The 20,192-nt window shown below is 44.0% G+C and overlaps 4 protein-coding genes across 5 annotated transcripts; 2 read left to right on the forward strand and 2 right to left on the reverse strand.

Annotated features, from left to right (window-relative positions):
• The first annotated feature begins 37 nt into the window (after positions 1–37).
• Positions 38–5,016, forward strand: LOC105280500 (A disintegrin and metalloproteinase with thrombospondin motifs adt-2). The gene is made up of 5 exons (XM_020032052.2): positions 38–179; positions 256–468; positions 593–1,326; positions 2,506–2,861; positions 3,949–5,016. Exons 1-5 carry the CDS (start codon positions 63–65, stop codon positions 4,758–4,760), a joined length of 2,232 nt encoding a protein of 743 aa, XP_019887611.2. The 5' UTR covers positions 38–62; the 3' UTR covers positions 4,761–5,016.
• LOC105280501 (dnaJ protein homolog 1) lies at positions 5,014–10,092 on the reverse strand. The gene is made up of 2 exons (XM_011341097.3): positions 9,931–10,092; positions 5,014–7,053 (listed from the first exon to the last, which is right to left on the reverse strand). The coding sequence occupies exon 2, from the start codon at positions 7,033–7,035 to the stop codon at positions 5,986–5,988; it is 1,050 nt and encodes a 349-aa protein (XP_011339399.1). The 5' UTR covers positions 7,036–7,053; positions 9,931–10,092; the 3' UTR covers positions 5,014–5,985.
• A 360-nt stretch (positions 10,093–10,452) lies between these two features.
• Positions 10,453–15,321, reverse strand: LOC105280492 (cysteine-rich protein 2-binding protein). 2 transcript variants are annotated; one of them, XM_026974466.1, is made up of 7 exons: positions 14,807–15,321; positions 14,573–14,721; positions 14,252–14,473; positions 13,861–14,172; positions 12,153–12,680; positions 11,756–12,076; positions 10,453–10,505 (listed from the first exon to the last, which is right to left on the reverse strand). In XM_026974466.1, exons 1-7 carry the CDS (start codon positions 15,217–15,219, stop codon positions 10,480–10,482), a joined length of 1,971 nt encoding a protein of 656 aa, XP_026830267.1. In that variant the 5' UTR covers positions 15,220–15,321; the 3' UTR covers positions 10,453–10,479. The 2 variants fall into 2 exon arrangements, with proteins under 2 accessions (XP_026830267.1, XP_011339381.2); XM_011341079.3 differs by lacking the exon at positions 10,453–10,505 and having other exon boundaries at positions 11,408–12,076.
• A 2,080-nt stretch (positions 15,322–17,401) lies between these two features.
• Positions 17,402–20,095, forward strand: LOC105280491 (inosine-5'-monophosphate dehydrogenase). Its single transcript, XM_011341078.3, has 2 exons — positions 17,402–17,945; positions 18,218–20,095. The coding sequence occupies exons 1-2, from the start codon at positions 17,616–17,618 to the stop codon at positions 19,460–19,462; spliced, it is 1,575 nt and encodes a 524-aa protein (XP_011339380.1). The 5' UTR covers positions 17,402–17,615; the 3' UTR covers positions 19,463–20,095.
• The last annotated feature ends 97 nt before the right edge of the window (positions 20,096–20,192 follow it).

The raw sequence follows: 20,192 nt of genomic DNA on the forward strand, positions 1-20,192 counted from the left end.
ATAAAGAGACGTTAATTAAATATTCTTTCAAGTACTTGAACTTGAAACTCGCGGTAGAGAGCATGTCCTCCGCGTTGAGATTGGCGTTGCTACTTTTACTGGGCGAAGCGTACGCGCGTAACGTGGGAGATACCGAAGTAATATTGCTACCGGTATGGGACTTGAACGGTGCACCGGAGGTACGTGCGGTTCCACTGCAGGCTGCTTTATTGCCAAAACGAGTAACTTTATTAATTCTCTAATCCTGATTTGCAGGTCCCGCTAATTTTCAAGGCTTTCGGGCAATTGATCCAATTGAACTTGCGCAGAAACGACAAAATTATATCCCCGCAGTTTCAAGTGTGGAAACACAATGCGAGAGGAGTGACGGAAGAGTTGTCGCAATTGAGCGCGCCGGATCTTCGCTATTACCTTCACGAGGATCATCGCGGCACCGCGGCCATAAATTTTAATCAGGAACGCGGATTGGTCGGTGATATTTCTTGGAGGAGAGACTTGCGAAATTTCTATATTCCCTCTTTGCTTCCTCCTCTCTGAATTTTACGCGGAAAAATATGTAATGTAGAAAAACGAATAACTCTGTTGGAGGTAGCACGGGCTCGTCTTTTTGGAGAACGTGACGTTGGAGATCGCACCGTTGCGAAAGGACTTTGCACCGTCGCCCTCGCTCGTGGACGATCGTTACGTTAGAGAAGAGGCTGATCTTTCGCTCGGCGAGCCTCACGTGATCAAGCGATCACCGAGATATCCTGGTAGTCCTCCGCAGTTGAGGCCAAAGCTGCGGCGTCGGGCAGCTGCGAAAGAAAAATTAACGCTGGAGCTAGCCGTCTTCCTCGATGAGGCTGCGTACCGCCTGTTCTCGCCTTTCCTCGACGAGGACGACGCGAAGATTCGCGACATGCTGTTGGCGTACGTGAACGGCGTTCAAGCGCTGTACCATCATCCGAGTCTCGGTGTCCCGATCGACATCTCGCTGGTACGCTTGGACGTCGTCCAGAGGCAGCCGCCAGACCTGCCGCATTTCGGCGGCGAGAGGGGCAGCTTGCTCGATTCATTCTGCAATTACGCGAGAGCTCGCAACCCCCCGGAGGACGCTGACTCGCGCCACTGGGACATGGGCCTCTACGTAACCGGGTTGGATCTCTACGCGCTGGAGAACGGAAGGAGGAACGGCGCTACCATGGGACTGGCCACCGTCGGTGGCCTCTGCATCCCGCGCTATTCTTGCGTGATAGCGGAGTTGGGCGTGATGGACCAATTTGGCAAGCCGTACCCATCCGCGGGGTTCACGTCGGTTTACATCGCCGCGCATGAGATTGGTCACAAGTAAGTTGCAAGCGCGTGTATGTACTAGGGCTCTGATTTTATTTTGTTTATCGAATATACGTGTAAACGTTAAACGTTTATCCGTTTACACTTATTTCCAGAAAAACGTTTACTTGTGGGTAAACGTTTAAACGTTTATTATACGATTATTATACGTTTATTATGCGAATTAAGGATCGAAGCTTCGAAGATGTGAAGTAGTCTTCGAAGGTCAATAACTTGAAATTATGTAATCGACTACATGCGACCAATTTCAGCTTGTGTTATCCTCGTGGTGTAACGTCGTCGTCGTCGACGTGGTACAACGTCGTCACCGTCGTCGTCGTCGACGTGGTGCAACGTTGTCGCCGTCGTCGTCGTCGACGTGGTGCAACGTCGTCGTCGTCGTCGTCGACGTGGTACAACGTCGTCACCGTCGTCGTCGTCGACGTGGTGCAACGTTGTCGCCGTCGTCGTCGACGTGGTGCAACGTTGTCGCCGTCGTCGTCATCGACGTGGTGCAACGTCGTCACCGTCGTCATCGTCGACATGGTGCAACGTTGTCGCCGTCGTCGTCGTCGACGTGGTGTACTGTCGTCACCGTCGTCGTCGTCGTCGTCGTCGACCTGTTGTAACGTCGTCGTCGTCGTCGTCGACGTGGTACAACGTCGTCACCGTCGTCGTCGTCGACGTGGTGCAACGTTGTCGCCGTCGTCGTCGTCGTCGACGTGGTGCAACGTTGTCGCCGTCGTCGTCATCGACGTGGTGCAACGTCGTCGTCGTCGTCGACGTGGTACAACGTCGTCACCGTCGTCGTCGTCGACATGGTGCAACGTTGTCGCCGTCGTCGTCGTCGACGTGGTGTACTGTCGTCACCGTCGTCGTCGTCGTCGTCGTCGACGACTTGGTGTAACGTCAATGACGAGCCAATGAAATTAAAATAAGAGGTGGAGAAAATGTTTACTTGTAGAAAAATGTTTATACGTAAGCCGCGATTATAAACAGATAAACGTTTAATATACGTGTAAACGTTTTCCGTTTACCTTAAAACACGTATATTCGGGAAAACGTTTCTAATGAACGGATATGCTAATTATGCGTGTAAACGTGTTCCGTTTAAACGTATAATAGCGAGCCCTAGTATGTCGTGTGGTACGTAAGGCGAGATACGCTGCAACGCGTGATCCGTTCGTTTGAAAGTCTAGGAATGCATCACGATTCGAGCAGCAATGTGTGCCCGAAGGACGGATACATAATGTCTCCCAGTAGGGGTGTCCGAGGCGAAACGATCTGGTCGGACTGCAGTCGCGAGATAGCCGAGGCGCTCTCAAGGACGAAGCTCTGTCTCCTGGATCGGCCGGGCAATGTCTCGGCCGCGGACGATCACACGCGGTTCCGCGATCTACCCGGAAGAGAATGGACCGCCAAGCGGCAATGCGAACTACTCTTGCGCGACAAGGACGCGAGTGTCGTCACGCTGTACCAGGCCTGTCAGTCCTTGCAGTGCGAGACGCCTCACAGAAGCAGATACTACTTTGCGGGACCGGCGCTCGATGGTACGTACCCAGTAAGCAAAATGTGTGCAATCTGCCAGCAGATTGGCAACAGATTACTGCAGGAGTCGATAGCAAATTGGCATCCGTTATGTCCGCATTAGGATAGTGATCTGCCAGCAGAGCCTGCTAACAGACTCCGACGGCAGATTGGCGGCAGAAACCGAGCAGGATCTGTTAACATTTGACGGCAGATTGACGGCAGAAACCGAACAGAATCTGCAGCTTCTGGCCATTCATATTTACGATGTATTAAAGCATGTGTTTACTTTTAACACACTATAAATTGGCATTTTATATTACCATGTGTTAAAAGAACGCATTTGTTTGTTTGTTAAATTAAAGTACATTTGGCTTGATGTGTCTTTCTGACAGTTCGTTGCATAATCTCTCTCTTATTGTTAATTTATTCTAATCCGAAGTCCGAATTTTGCTTTCGAACTTCAGATTGCTCGTGGCGCGCGTGAACTACATGGACGTTGTCCATGGGAGCTTCTGTGTCGCGAGTGCAAAAATTTTCAGAAAAATTAATATTATCATGCCAAGGCGCGTATATTAACTTATATAACCGTTAGGCTAAATCTTAACATCGAGTAAGAACTCGACGTGTGCACCGCATAGCGGTGCGCAGCGAAAACGCGTATTCATAGCCGTGTAAATTTGAATACCGTCAAAAGCTGCGGATCCTGTTCGGTTTCTGCTGCCAATCTGCTGTCAGATTCCGCGCGCGCAGATCTTGCTCGGTTTCTGCTGCCAATCTGCCGTTAGATTCCGCGTGCGCAAATCTTGCTCGGTTTCCGTCGACAATCTGATTCAAGCCATGTTTGCGGATTCTGCTCGGTTTCTGCCGCCAATCTGTTCTTAGATTTGTGAGCAAGCTCCGTTACATTTCTGGCACCAATTTGTCGAATTAATCGTTAATAACAACTTCTGTATCAAATTTGTTGTCTTTTGGCTGGCAATAGTTGATAGCAGATAGTTAGCATCATCCGCTTTCGGCAGACTTGGCTATCTGGGCACACGGTCCTGTCCTCGCCTTTATACTTAGACGCTGACGTTCAACTTAAGCGAATCCGTTTTTCCCTTTAAGGAACTTCCTGCGCACCCGGCAGAGAATGTCGCGGCGGACAATGCGTCTCTGTTCTCGAGCCACCGAGCGTCTCGGACGACGAGAAGAAGGGCGGCAGCTGGAGCGAGTGGAGGGAAGGTTCCTGCAGCAGTGGTTGCTTGCAGAAGTCCAAGGGCGCTCGAGTTAGGCGACGATTCTGCGAGAATCGGGATCGCCAAGCGGCGGACTGCAAGGGGCTGTACTACGACGTACTCCTGTGCAAGGACGAGAAGCTGTGCAAGAAGAAGCGCAAGACGATCGTCGAGTTCGCCACCCTGAAGTGCGGTATCTTCGCCGAGAGGATACCGGAACTGGACGGCACGGCGAACGGACTGCAGGCGTCTCACGAGGTCGACAGACCGTGGATGGCGTGCACCGTGTTTTGTCGACGGAAGGACATTTCCGCCTATTACGCACCGCGCGTCGAACTGAACGATCTCGGTCTCGACCCGTATTTTCCCGATGGCACTTGGTGCCACGCCGAGGACGGCCAGGATTACTTCTGCCGTCAGCATCACTGTCTACCAGAGAGCTTCCGGTTCGGGAAGAAACTGCCGAGGGAACGGCACGAGGACGAGGACGCGGAGGAACTGGGCCCGCAAAACGCGCGGAATCGGCTCGGCACCTCCGATCGGTTCATCAAGTACCTGGCGCTAGGTCCGAGCGACCTGCCGCTGTTGACTTCAGTCTCGCGCGACGTTGCGTCGCCGCTCGGCGAGGACGAGTGGATCGATAAGGACTACGTCGAGTTGCCTGCCTCCGCGCCCGAGGAGAATTACTCCACCGGTTATTAATATTATTTAATATCGACGAGTAAAAAGAAAAACCGGGTGAGGAGGATTAGTTGGCAAGCCTGTAGAGAGAGGGGAATAGACTGCTACGTGGAGCGGATGCGCTCGCTCGTGCGAGAAAGTATCTCGAGGGATGGGATGAGAACGATGACGTCATCCACTTCACCGTTTATTTTAAGAACGCGTCCCGACGTTATATTCGTATTTGTATAGAAGCAGGACGGAGAATCGGGGGCAATAAAGAGGATACCGTGTAACTTAATAATTCTCTTATTATTTAGCGTACAAATAATTAATCAACCATTAAACTTAGGAGCACGTTACGTAACGGGACATTGGCTTGACGTTAGAAACGATCGAAACTATATTTACCAACTCGCCTTAATATTTAATATAAACAAAAAGTCCTCTACACATTAGACGGAGTGCACGTACGAGAAACCGATTTTTCAAGCTCGTCGCAGTACCCGAAACTTTTCTTTCGTTCTTTTTATTCTCCTGCTTTTCGCACGTTGTCAATTTCGCTTCGCGCGTGTGTGCGTACGTCGTTGTCGCTCGCAATGTACAAAGTGCTGCCGAATATAAATTTCAATAAAATAAAAACGCGTAAAGTTTCCGATATTGCACTTTACATAGTCTTACAGGCTTCGTACATACCACGCACACATCTCCGAACGCGTACATACTTCCATATTCACGCACACAGAACGTATACACAGTGTACACATACACACACACGCACGCACACATACATACAGTACACATGGAACACGTACGTATTACGATATACGCGCGACCACATGAATTAGCGATACAATAAATTCTCTCTCTCTCTCTCTCTCTCTATACATATATAATAATTGTATAATTTAATTACATGTTCGTCTTTAGTATCGATCGATCGAGCTACGTAAGCGCGTACAGGCCAATCATGCAAAGGGACATACAGTCACTGAAACGAAATCCCGAATTCAAAAGATCGAACGCTGAACGTAGCGCCGGGGAGAAAACTTGCTGATCTCTCGTATCTGATTTGGCCTCTACGAGCATCGAGTCGCGACGATGTTACACCGCCCCTTGACTGTTCTGTCGCGTCATTGCGTCTCCGTGTACTAGAACGTACACGAGACGTATCTATTAATCGATCGAAACGAGCAACTCCCATAGCGTCGATATTCTTCTTTACGTTGTACGTTTTTTTTGCGTTTCTCATCTTTACGTTGCGTGCTCAGTTGGGTAGCGTATCGTACAATATGTCCTTTGCACTTTGCGTCAGGGTCTCCGGGAATTTGATGTCGAACGAGACGAGAAGGTCGCCCTTCCGCGACGGCTCCTTCGGGAACGGCAGACCGTGCCCCTGGAACCTCTTGACCATGTTTGGCTTGACAATCTCCCTCGTCAGGTTCAAAGGTATCTTCTCGCCCGTCAGCGTAGGAACTTCGACGACAGTGCCGCACAACGCCTGCTTCAGACTCAATTTGCACGTGTATCTAACGTCACTGCCTTCTCTCCTGAATAACGGATGTGGCTTGTCTCTAATGATGAAAACGATGTCCGCGGGTTCCCTCCTCGGCGACTGATCGCCCTCCTTCTGGAAGGTGATTTTCGTCCCAGCTTTCCAGCCTGGTTTCACGTTGATGGTCAGAAGCTTGTCCTCCTTCTTGGTCGTACCGTCCGGCTGCATCGCCCGTCTGCATATCTTCATCTTCTTCGTGCAACCACGCAGGATCTCCTCCAGACTGATGTACAGGTCGTGCTCGATGGCCGGGTCCTGGGCGCGGTCCTTGCCGCCCGCTTTACCGGTGGTCGGGCTCGCAAAGTTGAACGAGTGCGACCGGAAGGCGCCGCCTTGCCGCGGCGGTCCCATGCCGAGTCCGAAGGGATCCATATCGATGTCCATGTCGTCGTCGTGAAAGGCGAACCCGCCACGGTTGCCGGCAAACTCGAACAAGTTGTGGAACGGACTGGCCGAGCCGAAGAACTGCGCGAAGGTTGCCCTGGGGTCGCCGTGGAAGGTGTACGTGGTGCCCCCGCCGCCTCCACCAGTCGATGCACCGCCCTTGAGACCCTCCTCGCCGAACTTGTCGTAGACTTCTCTCTTCTTCGCGTCCGACAGTACCTCATACGCCTCTGCTATCTCCTTGAACTTCTCCTCGGCACCGGGGCTCCTGTTCTTATCGGGATGATACCGTAAGGCCAGCTTCCTGTATGCCTTCTTTATCTCCTCGTCGTTCGCTCCCTTGACTATACTAAGTATCTTATAGTAATCCTTCCCCATCCTTCCTGTTTATCTCTCCTGGAACAGCGCGCAAACACACGAATGTGTCGTTTTAAAGGGGGAGCCTGCTTTAGAACGCTGAAAATAAGGTATATTTTACGAATTGTTTTTGGAGAAACTATACAGCGGAACATTATAAAACTTTGATGCATTTATTAGTACATGTTTGAAGATAAAAAATTATTTTTTGATTTGAATATATCGCTCGTAGAGGTCGTCCTGGAGAAATCTTAGTGCAGCCGCGTCGCCGGCATTGCAAATTGGTGAGCATTCTCCTGCCTCCAAATTTCGTCTAAACTGAAAAATTGAAATATCTTCTCGTTATTTACGAATTCCCATCGTCGATGAACCAAAGAGAGAAGAAAAAAGTTGAAAAGTGCCAAAATGGTGGAGCTTGGAACACAAAAGTACGATTTTTAGGCAAAGTCTTTGAACTTTTTCATGCAAAAATAATTGTTTAACTTAATGTTTTTATGAATATTAAAGGTTCATCGACGATGGGAATTCATAAATAACGAGAAAATATTTCAATTTTTCAGTTTGGATGAAATTTGGAGGCAGGAGAATGCTCACCAATTTACAATGCCTCCAGGACGACCTCTACAGGCGATATATTCAAATAAAAAAATAATTTTTTTATCTTTAAACATGTACTAATAAATGCATCAAAGTTTTATAATGATCCGCTGTATAGTTTCTCCAAAAACAATTCGTAAAATATACCTTATTTTCAACATTCTAAAGCAGGCTCCCCCCTTAACGCGTTTCGAGCGGTGGCATTAAGGGGGGAGCCTGCTTCAGAACGCTGAAAATAAGGTATATTTTACGAATTGTTTTTGGAGAAACTATACAGCGGATCATTATAAAACTTTGATGCATTTATTAGTACATGTTTGAAGATAAAAAAATTATTTTGTGATTTGAATATATCGCTCGTAGAGGTCGTCCTGGAGAAATCTCAGTGCAGCCGCGTCGCCGGCATTGCAAATTGGTGAGCATTCTCCTGCCTCCAAATTTCGTCTAAACTGAAAAATTGAAATATCTTCTCGTTATTTACGAATTCCCATCGTCGATGAACCAAAGAGAGAAGAAAAAAGTTGAAAAGTGCCAAAATGGTGGAGCTTGGAACACAAAAGTACGATTTTTAGGCAAAGTTTTTGAACTTTTTCATGCAAAAATAATTGTTCAACTTAATGTTTTTATGAATATTAAAGGTTCATCGACGATGGGAATTCATAAATAAGAAGAAAATATTTAAATTTTTCAGTTTGGATGAAATTTGGAGGCAGGAGAATGCTCACCAATTTACAATGCCTCCAGGACGACCTCTACAGGCGATATATTCAAATCAAAAAATAATTTTTTATCTTTAAACATGTACTAATAAATGCATCAAAGTTTTATAATGATCCGCTGTATAGTTTCTCCAAAAAAGTTCGTAAAATTATACCTTATTTTCAACGTTCTGAAGCAGGTTCCCCCCTTAATGGATACGTGGGACTCAATCGCGAGTCCGAGAAAACCGCAGTCTTTTTATCCCTCATCTTCTACCCACGTCTCGAAAGAAAAGTGCTCGTGTCACCAATTCATTACATAAAAATTTCAAGATTGAGATCTTGAAGAAATGGTCCTGTTATAACCAGAAAAAATTCCAAATATTTTCTGAAATACAGATGGTCTTGGAAAAACAGTATCTAGCGAGCCAATGAGCACATGGATTGTTGGTGACCCCTTTCTTGCACGAAGAGAGGCAAAGTATTGGGTGAGTGCAAAAAAGTTTTGATGGACATCGTGATAGAAAAATAGACTGAGTAATTTCATGCAAAACGATTTATTCATTCTGTCAAGTAATCTCCATTGTTCTCTATTGTCTTTTGCCAACGTTCCGGTAGCATTCGTATGCCTCTGCCATAAAACCTGGCCAACTTTTCGTTAAAGAATGAAGAAACGAAGTTTTGTGCATCTTCAAAAGAAGCGAATTTTTTACCATTCAAACTATTTCGTGACGATCGAAACAAATGATAGTCAGATGGAGCAAATCAGGGGAACACGGCGGGTGTAATAGAAGAGCCCAATTACGTACGCTCCGATAAGTAATTTACCGTAATTTACTTTTGTGATATGCAATTCAGAGGCAAAGTCTCCCGCGGTCATGAATCACGTAAACGTTCTACATATTCACGTTGAGCGGTCGCGATGACTCGAATGCAGACAAAACGGCGATATATTCTCATTGTACGTTTGCATGCTCGCATACGTCCGCTTTTATGGACATACATTCGCGCGCTCGGTCGCTATACACACACACACGTATATATATGCATACATGTGCTGCTGCTGCTGTGTCGCGTGCGCGCGCGTGTGGGTATCTATATAAAACTAGGGACGTACTGAAGTTCGCCGCAGAACCGAAGCGGATCCCGACGCGACCATTTATCGTCGACTTTTCTGCCATTTTTTTCCGCGTCGGGAGGTGGCGGAGAACCATCGGGAGCAAGCGCTCCCACACACCCACGTACCATCGCCGATTTCTATTTCTGGCAATGATGACCACGAATACACGCGACGAATGTTTCGCTCGGTCGCACGATTCGAGAGCTGCAACGCAAAAATAAATACCCCACCCTCGGACCGAGCTCCGTGTCGTTGCCATTGCCGTCGAGTCGTCGTCGTCGTCGTCGTCGTCGTACCTCTCGCGATTCACGCGTGCGGAATCGATGTGTCGTACGTTAGAGGTCTTGCGTGAGGGCACACCAAGAACGTACGATCTATCGGATGCGCGTTCGAGGCGTCGACCGTCCCCTTTCTCAACTCCGTGAACGTAAATGTGCCATAAGGTTAACCGAACCGCCCGCGATCCTCTCTTCCTCGTTTCTCGTCTCGTTTGTTACTTACTGCTATTTCGCGATCGTTCCTGCCCGCGTGCACGTGAACACTCGAAACGCAACGCTCGAACGCTCGCGAAGCTTCACAAAGAATGGCCGCAAGCACGTCCGGACGACACTCAGCACTCCTGATCGCGTACTAAACTGTCGCGTAACCCTGCAGTCCATGTATATATATAAACCCTCCATCTAGCAGCTTCCGGAACTTTCGAGAATGAATCGACGCCAGTTCCGCAGCGCCCTGTCAATGACGTCAGAGCGAGCGGTCTCGCTTGGCGGGAATTTCGAAGTGGCAACCTAACCTTCTCGGTAGACCGTTTTCGGACGCTCAAAGTCGAAACTTTGGAAATGAGATGATCGTGATGAACAAATGAACAAGGATAGGTCTCTAGCTGAAGAAATCGAGAAGACAGATTTGCGGAGTCAATGAGATTTTATTCTCTATTAAAAATTAGGGTAATTGTGAAGGAGAGCCCCTTCCTCTCCGATTTCCTTCAAACTTGGTAGAAATGTATATTTTGGTCCTAAAACACGATTGCGAGAAGGAAAATCGTCGCTCTCAAGTAGAAAAAAAGTTATTACGTGCTGAAAAGTGACAGTTTCGAGGTTAGGAAATCTGTCACACCGGCAATTTACGGGCGTAGCTCACACTGACCAAGCATGCGCGGTGTTTTTTCACACGCTTTTTATGCTTATTTTGTTCATAGTATACTTTATAGCAGCAAATGTAAGATTACTTGTGTTAATTTCCAAATTGCTATTACACTTCGGACACTGTATTTCTTTGTTTATTAAATGATGCTCATTGGCGAATAAAAAGATAATTTGGTAATTAAGTATACTACAGACGACCTTCCCGATTTTAAATAAAAAACGCGGTTGGGTTGGGTTAGGTCTTTCGCAGTTTTTACTTTCGATTAAAGTAGAGAATAATTTCTATTTAACTGTTTGATTTTGGTTAAAACAGAGAATACCGTGTATTTAACTATAATTACCAAATTATCTTTTTATTTGCCGATGAGCATCATTAATAAACAAAGAAATACAGTGTCCGAAGTGTAATAGCAATTTGGAAATTAATGCAGGAAAATCACCGATTCCGCCGGTAATACAGACGACTCCAGGATCGCCTTAAGGGGATGCTGGAGTTGCTAGTGAACTATTTTTTCACTATAGCGATGGTAATTGCAGTTTCGAAAATTCTCTTTATTACTTGTGCAGAATAAAAAATCCTTTTCCACAAATGAAGTGTAGATAGAAAGAAAGCCCGCTCTGCAGGACTTTATATTCAAAATGGAAAAAAGTTAAAAACTTGCATTTGTCTTTTCTAACTGTTTTCCATTTTGAATATAAAGTCCTGTAGAGCGGACTTTCTTTCTATCTATACTTCATTTGTGGAAAAGGATTTTTTATTCTGCACAAGCCATAAAGAGAATTTTCGAAACTGCAATTACCATCGCTATAGTGAAAAAATAGTTCACTAGCAACTCCAGCATCCCCTTAACACAAGTAATCTTACATTTCGCTGCTATAAAGTATACTATGAACAAAATAAGCATAAAAAGCGTGTGAAAAAACCCGCGCATGCTTGGTCAGTGTGCGCTACGCCCGTAGATTGTCGGTGTGACAGATTTCCTAATCTCGAAACTGTGACTTTTCAGCACGTAATAACATTTTTCTACTTGAGAGCGACGATTCTCCTTCTCGCAATCGTGTTTTAGGACCAAAATATACATTTCTACCAAGTTTGAAGGAAATCGGAGAGGAAGGAGCTCTCCTTCACAATTACCAAAATTAGAATTATCTACTTAAACGTAAAAATAGGGCGTGCCTACATTCTCGCGAATTTGGCGGCATGTACTTGTCGTAGAAATCTTGTACGAACTCCTCCACCTTGAAACCGAACTTCTGGTAGAGCAAGACCGCGACATTCGTTGCCGACACGTGTAACGTAATGTCCTGTGCCATGCAAGTCTGTATCAAGTGGTACAGCATGAACGTGCCGATGCCGCATTTTCGCCATTCAGGGCGCACCAGGAAGAACGAGATGTAGGCTTCGTTGCAGCCGACGTTTGGCACCAACACTCCAACGCCTATGACTAGCTTCTTGTACAGTACGACGCACGTGAAGTCCGGATACTGCAGACATTCGGTCACTGAAACAGATGCAGGAAGACATTGTAGACGCAATGCCCATTGGATACGCGTCATGTCTAGTATGTATCTACTTACGATCTATACCAGGCCAGAAGAATCGCCTGCACAGGCTGTTGACCGCGGAAACATGTTGCGGTCTGATGTAAGAGTAATCGATAGGCGCCTTAGGCGGTGCTTTCCATTGTCGATTGTCCTTGTTGACTTTCGCGCACAGCTCCTCCATAACCCTCAACCATAACGGTTGAAAAGCCGTCTCTCGTCTTATAAATGGCTTCAACAGTCTACCTGTGTACGGACTTTGTACGGAGACAGCCTCATTGTGCCCCTGCAGCCTTTGTTCGAACATGTATTCCAGGTCATCACCACAAAATCGATCCAACACCCGGCCATTGTCTTTTGACGGTATCGCAGATGCTCCGGACTTGGACCCGCTTGCTTGATCTATATCCAATAAAGGAAGGCCTCTTTCTCTTTTAGTCTTTCGCACTGCTAATTTCCTGTAGAGTCTTCTTACAGCGGGCGGTGCTTTATCGAGATCAGTCTTGTTCAATGTCTGCAGCAAATATGCTTCTTCCTGAGCAGTCATACGTGCTACTTTTTCGCCTGAAATGTGTAATACGCGTATATACAGGGTGTCCCGGGTTTTAACCGACAAACTGCGGGATCATATTCTACTAGTGGAAATAAGAAAAAATTCTTATATCGAGTTTGCTTAGAAATGCTTCATTACAAAGTTATAAATCAATATTGAAAAGAAATATGAGATAAGTAACAACGGAACATAGTGTAGAATTTGGAAGGTCGAAGATGTTTATGTTACGTGTATTCACATGTATTCATGTTCACTATGTTGAAACGATTCAGTATGATTGTTACTTTCACAACAGTAGCTGTTAGATTTCAATCGTCGTGTGATACTAGCAATTACTATCAGAATGCCAAAAGTGTTTTCAAATGAGGAACACACTGATATTCATTTCGTGTACGGATTCTGTGACGGAAATGCACGAGCTGCCGTACGAGAGTATCAACGTAGATTTCCTAACAGGAGAGTACCAGATAGTTCTGTGTTTAGTAATACCCATTTGCAATTACGTAATTTGGGTTCATTTCGACCTATGAATGAATATGATGATGTTCGTTCAGCTCTAAGACACCGACGACGCTCGGAAAGAATCTTAAATCTTCGCCAAAACAGCTGGATACAGTTAGACGCTTGTCCATCGCACTATGCTAGACAAGTTAGAAACTGGTTAGATGAACATTACGCTCATAGGTGGATTGGTCGAGGAGGACCGGTTTTCTGGCCTCCAAGATCGCCCGATTTAACGCCTCTTGATTTTTATTTATGGGCAACTTTAAAAAATAAAGTTTACAATACAGAAGTAATCTCGCTTGAAGATTTAAAGCAACGAATTACTAATTCAGTTACTGAGATGCAACAAAATTTTCAGGAATGTCGTACCGTAACAAATTCTGTACTACGTCGATGTCTAGCTTGTATCGATGTGCAAGGACAACATTTTGAAATGCGTCACTAAATCATTGCGTACATAATTTTTATTTTTGTGAAAAAATCCGTTGTTACTTATCTCATATTTCTTTTCAATATTTGTTTATAACTTTGTAATAAAGCATTTCTAAGCAAACTCGATATAAGAATTTTTTCTTATTTCCACTAGTAGAATATGCTCCCGCAGTTTGTCGGTTAAAACCCGGGACACCCTGTATATGTATCTGTATACATGTATAAGTAGAAAATAATAATGGTAACGATATTTACGGGGAGCAAGTGTTTTGAGCCAAGGCCACGGGCGGCGTTTCGTTTGTCTGAACAGAGAAACAGGCTGCTCTTGTACGAACACAGAACTATTATTACTATCGTCGTCATAAGTTTCTTCTTTAATCCTCTTAACTTCACTGTCGACTTCGTTCGGGGAGATACTGCTCGTGTTACACGACCATTCATAATTGTCCGTCATCTGTGCTAGGTGGAAATTGTTGCCTTCATATTGTTGACAATCCTTCATTAGATCGGAGATGGATGGTACAAAGTTGTCGTCGCGTAACAGTAAATCGTCCTCGATGTCCATGTCTACAAAATACAATCTTCTCAGTATAACGTTTTGTAGAATTTCTCGTTTTTATTACTTGTTTAGTAATCCATCGTGTACCATTTATCTCATCCTCCTGAAATAAAAGATCGGACAACGTCTCTGTGGGTTTAACATATGCTTGAGAATATATCAAGGAGCTCTGATTCTTAAACAGCTCCTTGCTATAATTGCTGTCCTCTCCTATCGAGACACTGGAGTCTGACGGCGCAGGACTGTTCAGTGACTTATTAGAAACTTTTGTGTCAACATTCTTTTTCTTATCTATTATCATTTTGCTATCTGGAAAGAAACAGAGTAGAATTATTAATTCTTACAACAGTACCTATATATATGCGTACGGCCAGATAAACATGTGTACATATAATTTTTTTATATTACATTTGGCAATTAAAACTTCAGGGGGATCTTCATCCAATAGCTTCCACCATCCAGATTCACCCAATTCATTGGTGCCAGATTTGAAAAAGATTCCACTATAATGGGAGAGAGTACCTGATATGGTGCCTATCCAATTCTTCTTCTTCTTCCTGAACACCAATTAAATTTTATTTTTGTATCACAAGATACATACAAATACAAGCAATAAAATTTCTAAGATCATAAAGTACTTACACAGACTTTTTGAACAAGTTATCCCAATTTTTCTCCACAAAGGTGCTAATGTCGGACTTCCAATGGAAATATCCCCGTTTACTGATACCACTTGACTTTTCATGGAGATTGTACAACGTTAGGATAATAACGTTGAGCCACGGCATTTTATCGCGTACCACGAGTTCTACGCCCAGTGGATTACAAGAAGCACAGTTGAGTTCGAAGAAAACATCTCCTACAAAAGAAAGCGTAATGCTGCCTTTCTGCAAGCATTTTATATGTATTTTTTGGTCACATCCGCCACTGCAACATAACGCTGGGCTCTCGTAAGCATCGCATGCCTCTCCACATTTCTTGCAATTCTCTGTATTTCCAACTTCGTTCATTTTCTCCAATTCTGTCGTACTTTCACTCTCGAAAGGCTCCAACATTTCAAACGAATGGCTCAACTTTTAATCTTAACCTCTCTTTCCTAAGCATTGACATAGGAGTATATGGACGGAGCCTTTTACGAGGGGAAGCTGAGATTAGCTGAGGTAAGGGGAGAGCACTGGCACTTCGTGTAACTTCGGCTGTTCGGGTATGTTCGGTTCCGCTAGTGATATATACAGGGTGTCCCGGGTTTTAACCGACAAACTGCGGGAGCATATTCTACTAGTGGAAATAAGAAAAAATTCTTATATCGAGTTTGCTTAGAAATGCTTTATTACAAAGTTATAAACAAATATTGAAAAGAAATATGAGATAAGTAACAACGGATTTTTTCACAAAAATAAAAATTATGTACGCAATGATTTAGTGACGCATTTCAAAATGTTGTCCTTGCACATCGATACAAGCTAGACATCGACGTAGTACAGAATTTGTTACGGTACGACATTCCTGAAAATTTTGTTGCATCTCAGTAACTGAATTAGTAATTCGTTGCTTTAAATCTTCAAGCGAGATTACTTCTGTACTGTAAACTTTATTTTTTAAAGTTGCCCATAAATAAAAATCAAGAGGCGTTAAATCGGGCGATCTTGGAGGCCAGAAAACCGGTCCTCCTCGACCAATCCACCTATGAGCGTAATGTTCATCTAACCAGTTTCTAACTTGTCTAGCATAGTGCGATGGACAAGCGTCTAACTGTATCCAGCTGTTTTGGCGAAGATTTAAGATTCTTTCCGAGCGTCGTCGGTGTCTTAGAGCTGAACGAACATCATCATATTCATTCATAGGTCGAAATGAACCCAAATTACGTAATTGCAAATGGGTATTACTAAACACAGAACTATCTGGTACTCTCCTGTTAGGAAATCTACGTTGATACTCTCGTACGGCAGCTCGTGCATTTCCGTCACAGAATCCGTACACGAAATGAATATCAGTGTGTTCCTCATTTGAAAACACTTTTGGCATTCTGATAGTAATTGCTAGTTCACACGACGATTGAAATCTAACAGCTACTGTTGTGAAAGTAACAATCATACTGAATCGTTTCAACATAGTGAACATGAATACATGTGAATATACGTAACATAAACATCTTCGACCTTCCAAATTCTACACTATGTTCCGTTGTTACTTATCTCATATTTCTTTTCAATATTGATTTATAACTTTGTAATAAAGCATTTCTAAGCAAACTCGATATAAGAATTTTTTCTTATTTCCACTAGTAGAATATGCTCCCGCAGTTTGTCGGTTAAAACCCAGGACACCCTGTATATATATATATATGTACGATGAGTTATTGTGTTGTGTCGGAATGTAGCAATCGCATTAATGCAAAAAGGAAAAATTGGCAATAACGTATGAAAGAAAATAATGGTCCGAAAATTTCTTTTCATTTGTAAATAAAACATACAATTGTAGGTTATACACAATGCCGGTAAAACGTTTCAAATATTGTTGTGTTTATTATTATTTAAATTTATTAGTATTGTGTTAAGAAAGAATTTTGGCTTGTTTATTATTATATTCATATGAACAATTGTTCTATATATATATATATATATATATATATATATATATATATAGTCAAATCGTATATATTAATATTAAATATATGAATTATAATAACAACTATAAATGAAAAATTATCGAACAATTATTCATATGAATATAATAATAAACACATAACAATATCTGAAACGTTTTACCGGCATTGTGTATAACCTGCAATTGTATGTATTTTACTTACAGATGAAAAGAAATTTTCGGATCATTTTCTTTCATAAGTTGTTGCCAATTTTTCCTTTTTGCATTAACGCGATTGCTACATTCCGACACAACACAATAACTCATCGTACATGTAATTTCAGTATCATACTTTACAAAACTTTATCAAGTATCATTCGGGCGATGTCGAGAACAGCCGAACTCGCCCGATTTGCCAGCAGCCTCTCCTTACCGCAAATCTCATAACCCCCCTTGCCTAAGTTCGCAGCATAGGCTCCGTCCATATATTCCTATGTCAGTATTCCTAAGTCCGTGTGACTTTGACATTTTATGCGAATTCAATATGGTTTCAAGCGATGATGTCGAAGCACGCTTGAACGTACCGCGCTTAGAAAGTTCGGGTCTTGCGACACCAGAGGCTCTGGCATCGCGCGCGAATAACGAATAAAAGTATCTTGTATGATTCGAATTCGGCCATTTCGTCTGGTGACTTCTTCGGAGTCGGGTTTCTGACGTCGGCGTGGCGGCTTCTTGGAGGTTGATTCAAACGCACGTGCACACGTGTCCTCGTTTCCTCGAGCTCGTCGTGAGTAGATCGCAAACGACAGCGACGTCGGACATCGGAATCGACGTTTTCACAGTTAGAGCAACCAGCGAAGAAGTCATGGCACAGGAGGCATCACTGGACAACGCGAAAGTGGAAAACGTGGCGTTGCCGGAGGACGGCTTATCGGCCGCACAATTATTCGCCGCTGGCGACGGTCTCACGTACAATGATTTTATCATCTTACCTGGTTACATAAGCTTTACGGCGAACGATGTGGATCTGGTGTCACCTCTGACGAGGAAGATCACGCTGAAGGCACCGCTTGTATCCTCACCTATGGATACGGTCACTGAATCGGACATGGCTATCGCTATGGCCCTTTCTGGAGGGATAGGTATTATCCATCACAATTGCACCCCAGAGTATCAGTCAAACGAAGTACAAAAGGTACGTTGCAAGAAACATTCCTCGTTCGTTTCCCTTAGACAACATTCCTCAGCTAATTTCAAGTACAAGCCTGTACATCGTGATGTTAATTTCGTTTCGCATGCTAATATATATTATTCATATGATATACATATGTAAATGACACATGGCACACGTAGACACGTGGCAGCTGTGTGTCAATGAACTACTTTTAAGTATAAGACTGAGAAGTCAAACCTCATTAAACGTTTCGCCTAAACACAGTGCATATACATGTCTGTCATTATTTATAGGTAAAAAAGTACAAGCACGGATTTATTCGGGATCCCTTCGTGTTGGCGCCGCACAACACAGTAGTCGACGTACTGAACGTAAAGACTAAGCACGGTTTCAGTGGAGTGCCGATAACGGACACCGGTAAAGTTGGTGGTAAATTATTGGGCATAGTTACTTCGAGAGACATCGATTTCCTCGAACGCCTGCCTGATTACCAGTCGAAGGTCCTGAGTTCTATAATGACTACTCGGGAGAACTTAATCACTGCGCCTTCCAGTGTAACGTTGCACGAGGCGAACGTCATTCTGGAGAAATCGAAAAAGGGCAAGCTTCCGATCGTGAACGAGCGCGGCGAACTGGTGTCGCTGATGGCGAGAACCGACTTGAAGAAGAACCGTAGCTACCCGAGTGCCAGCAAGGACGAGAATAAACAGTTGTTGGTGGGAGCTGCGATGGGTACGCGGGAGGCAGACAAACACCGGCTGCAGCTGCTCGTGGCAGCCGGCGTGGACGTAGTGGTCCTCGACTCGTCGCAGGGCAATTCCAAGTACCAGGTCGACATGATCAGATACATAAAGTCGCAACATCCGGAGCTACAAGTGATCGCCGGCAATGTCGTGACGTCCATGCAAGCGAAAAATCTGATAGAGGCGGGAGCTGATGCGCTACGCGTCGGGATGGGTTCTGGCTCCATATGCATTACGCAGGAAGTAATGGCGGTTGGGCGACCGCAGGGAACAGCAGTGTACAAAGTTTCCGAGCACGCGAGGAAATTCGGTATACCCGTCATCGCAGACGGTGGTATACAATCTATCGGACATATTATCAAAGGCCTTAGTTTAGGTGCTAGTACAGTAATGATGGGTTCTCTGTTGGCTGGAACGTCCGAGGCTCCGGGCGAATATTTCTTCAGCGACGGCGTCCGTCTGAAAAAGTACAGAGGCATGGGTTCGTTAGAAGCCATGGATAGGAAAGACGCCAATGGTTCGGCGATGGACAGGTATTTCCATAATGAAATGGATAAATTGAAGGTGGCGCAAGGTGTCAGCGGCTCCATAGTCGACAAGGGCTCGGTACTTAAATTTCTGCCGTACTTAACGTGCGGTATCAAGCACGGTTGCCAGGATATCGGAGCGAAATCACTTGGCATCTTGCGAACCATGATGTACAACGGAGAAGTAAGATTCGAAAGGAGAACGCACTCGGCGCAACAAGAGGGTAATGTACATAGCTTATTCTCCTACGAGAAAAGATTGTATTAAAACCGAGTAAAAATACTCGAAACGACATGTGAGAGATACCTGCATTTACTCCTATAGCGATTCCCGAACATCACGTTCGAGATATCATTATCTCGAAGCTACTTATCTCGACAACTCGTTATAAGGAAATGACTTATTCTGTATATACTTTTAACAGACATGTAGCATATCTTTTTATGACTTTTTAAATTTTAATATATACTGTGAATTCTGTGAAAGATTTAAAGAAGAATTAGTTTACGAGCGAATCACGACGAGTTACTACTTGTTATCAGTATAAACTTTCCTATACATGTAACATCAATAGATGACGATATATGAATCTCTCATATGATCAGATATGTATGGTTGTTCGCAAAATAGCATTAATGCGAATAAATGCCAAAACAAGGGATCACGATTTATGCGATTTAATTAAATAACTCGCCTGTTTTTGATTGTATCAAACCGAATACTGTCTTGATAGATTTTATTCGATAACATCTTGCTAAGTATTGAGTCGGCCGGCAAATCCGTATCGATTTTCCTTTAGCAAAATTCAAAAGTGCAAAATTTTCTATTCTTAAGCATCTATATTTGATACAGTATTCTTGTAAGAAAGTATGTTTCAAATAAAATTACTTTTATCTTACATATTCTTTTGTAATATTATTATTATATATATACTACATACTAATTAAATAAAAATTAAGATGAGCTATTAAACTGTCATACTTGAGGTGCAACGAAA

Source organism: Ooceraea biroi, chromosome 12, assembly GCF_003672135.1.
Source record: "Ooceraea biroi isolate clonal line C1 chromosome 12, Obir_v5.4, whole genome shotgun sequence".
NCBI classification, from domain to species: domain Eukaryota; kingdom Metazoa; phylum Arthropoda; class Insecta; order Hymenoptera; family Formicidae; genus Ooceraea; species Ooceraea biroi.

Coding starts and splice junctions, on each gene's coding strand:
- LOC105280500 (XM_020032052.2), top strand. CDS start 63: ATGTCCTCCGCGTTGAGATTGGCGTTGCTACTTTTACTGGGCGAAGCG. Junction 469..592: donor TTAATCAGGAACGCGGATTG/GTCGGTGATATT, acceptor TGTTGGAGGTAG/CACGGGCTCGTCTTTTTGGA. Junction 1,327..2,505: donor GCGCATGAGATTGGTCACAA/GTAAGTTGCAAG, acceptor TTCGTTTGAAAG/TCTAGGAATGCATCACGATT.
- LOC105280501 (XM_011341097.3), bottom strand. CDS start 7,035: ATGGGGAAGGATTACTATAAGATACTTAGTATAGTCAAGGGAGCGAAC.
- LOC105280492 (XM_011341079.3), bottom strand. CDS start 15,219: ATGTTGGAGCCTTTCGAGAGTGAAAGTACGACAGAATTGGAGAAAATG. Junction 14,474..14,572: donor TGAAGTTTTAATTGCCAAAT/GTAATATAAAAA, acceptor GTTTCTTTCCAG/ATAGCAAAATGATAATAGAT. Junction 12,077..12,152: donor CTTCTGGCCTGGTATAGATC/GTAAGTAGATAC, acceptor CATCTGTTTCAG/TGACCGAATGTCTGCAGTAT.
- LOC105280491 (XM_011341078.3), top strand. CDS start 17,616: ATGGCACAGGAGGCATCACTGGACAACGCGAAAGTGGAAAACGTGGCG. Junction 17,946..18,217: donor AGTCAAACGAAGTACAAAAG/GTACGTTGCAAG, acceptor CATTATTTATAG/GTAAAAAAGTACAAGCACGG.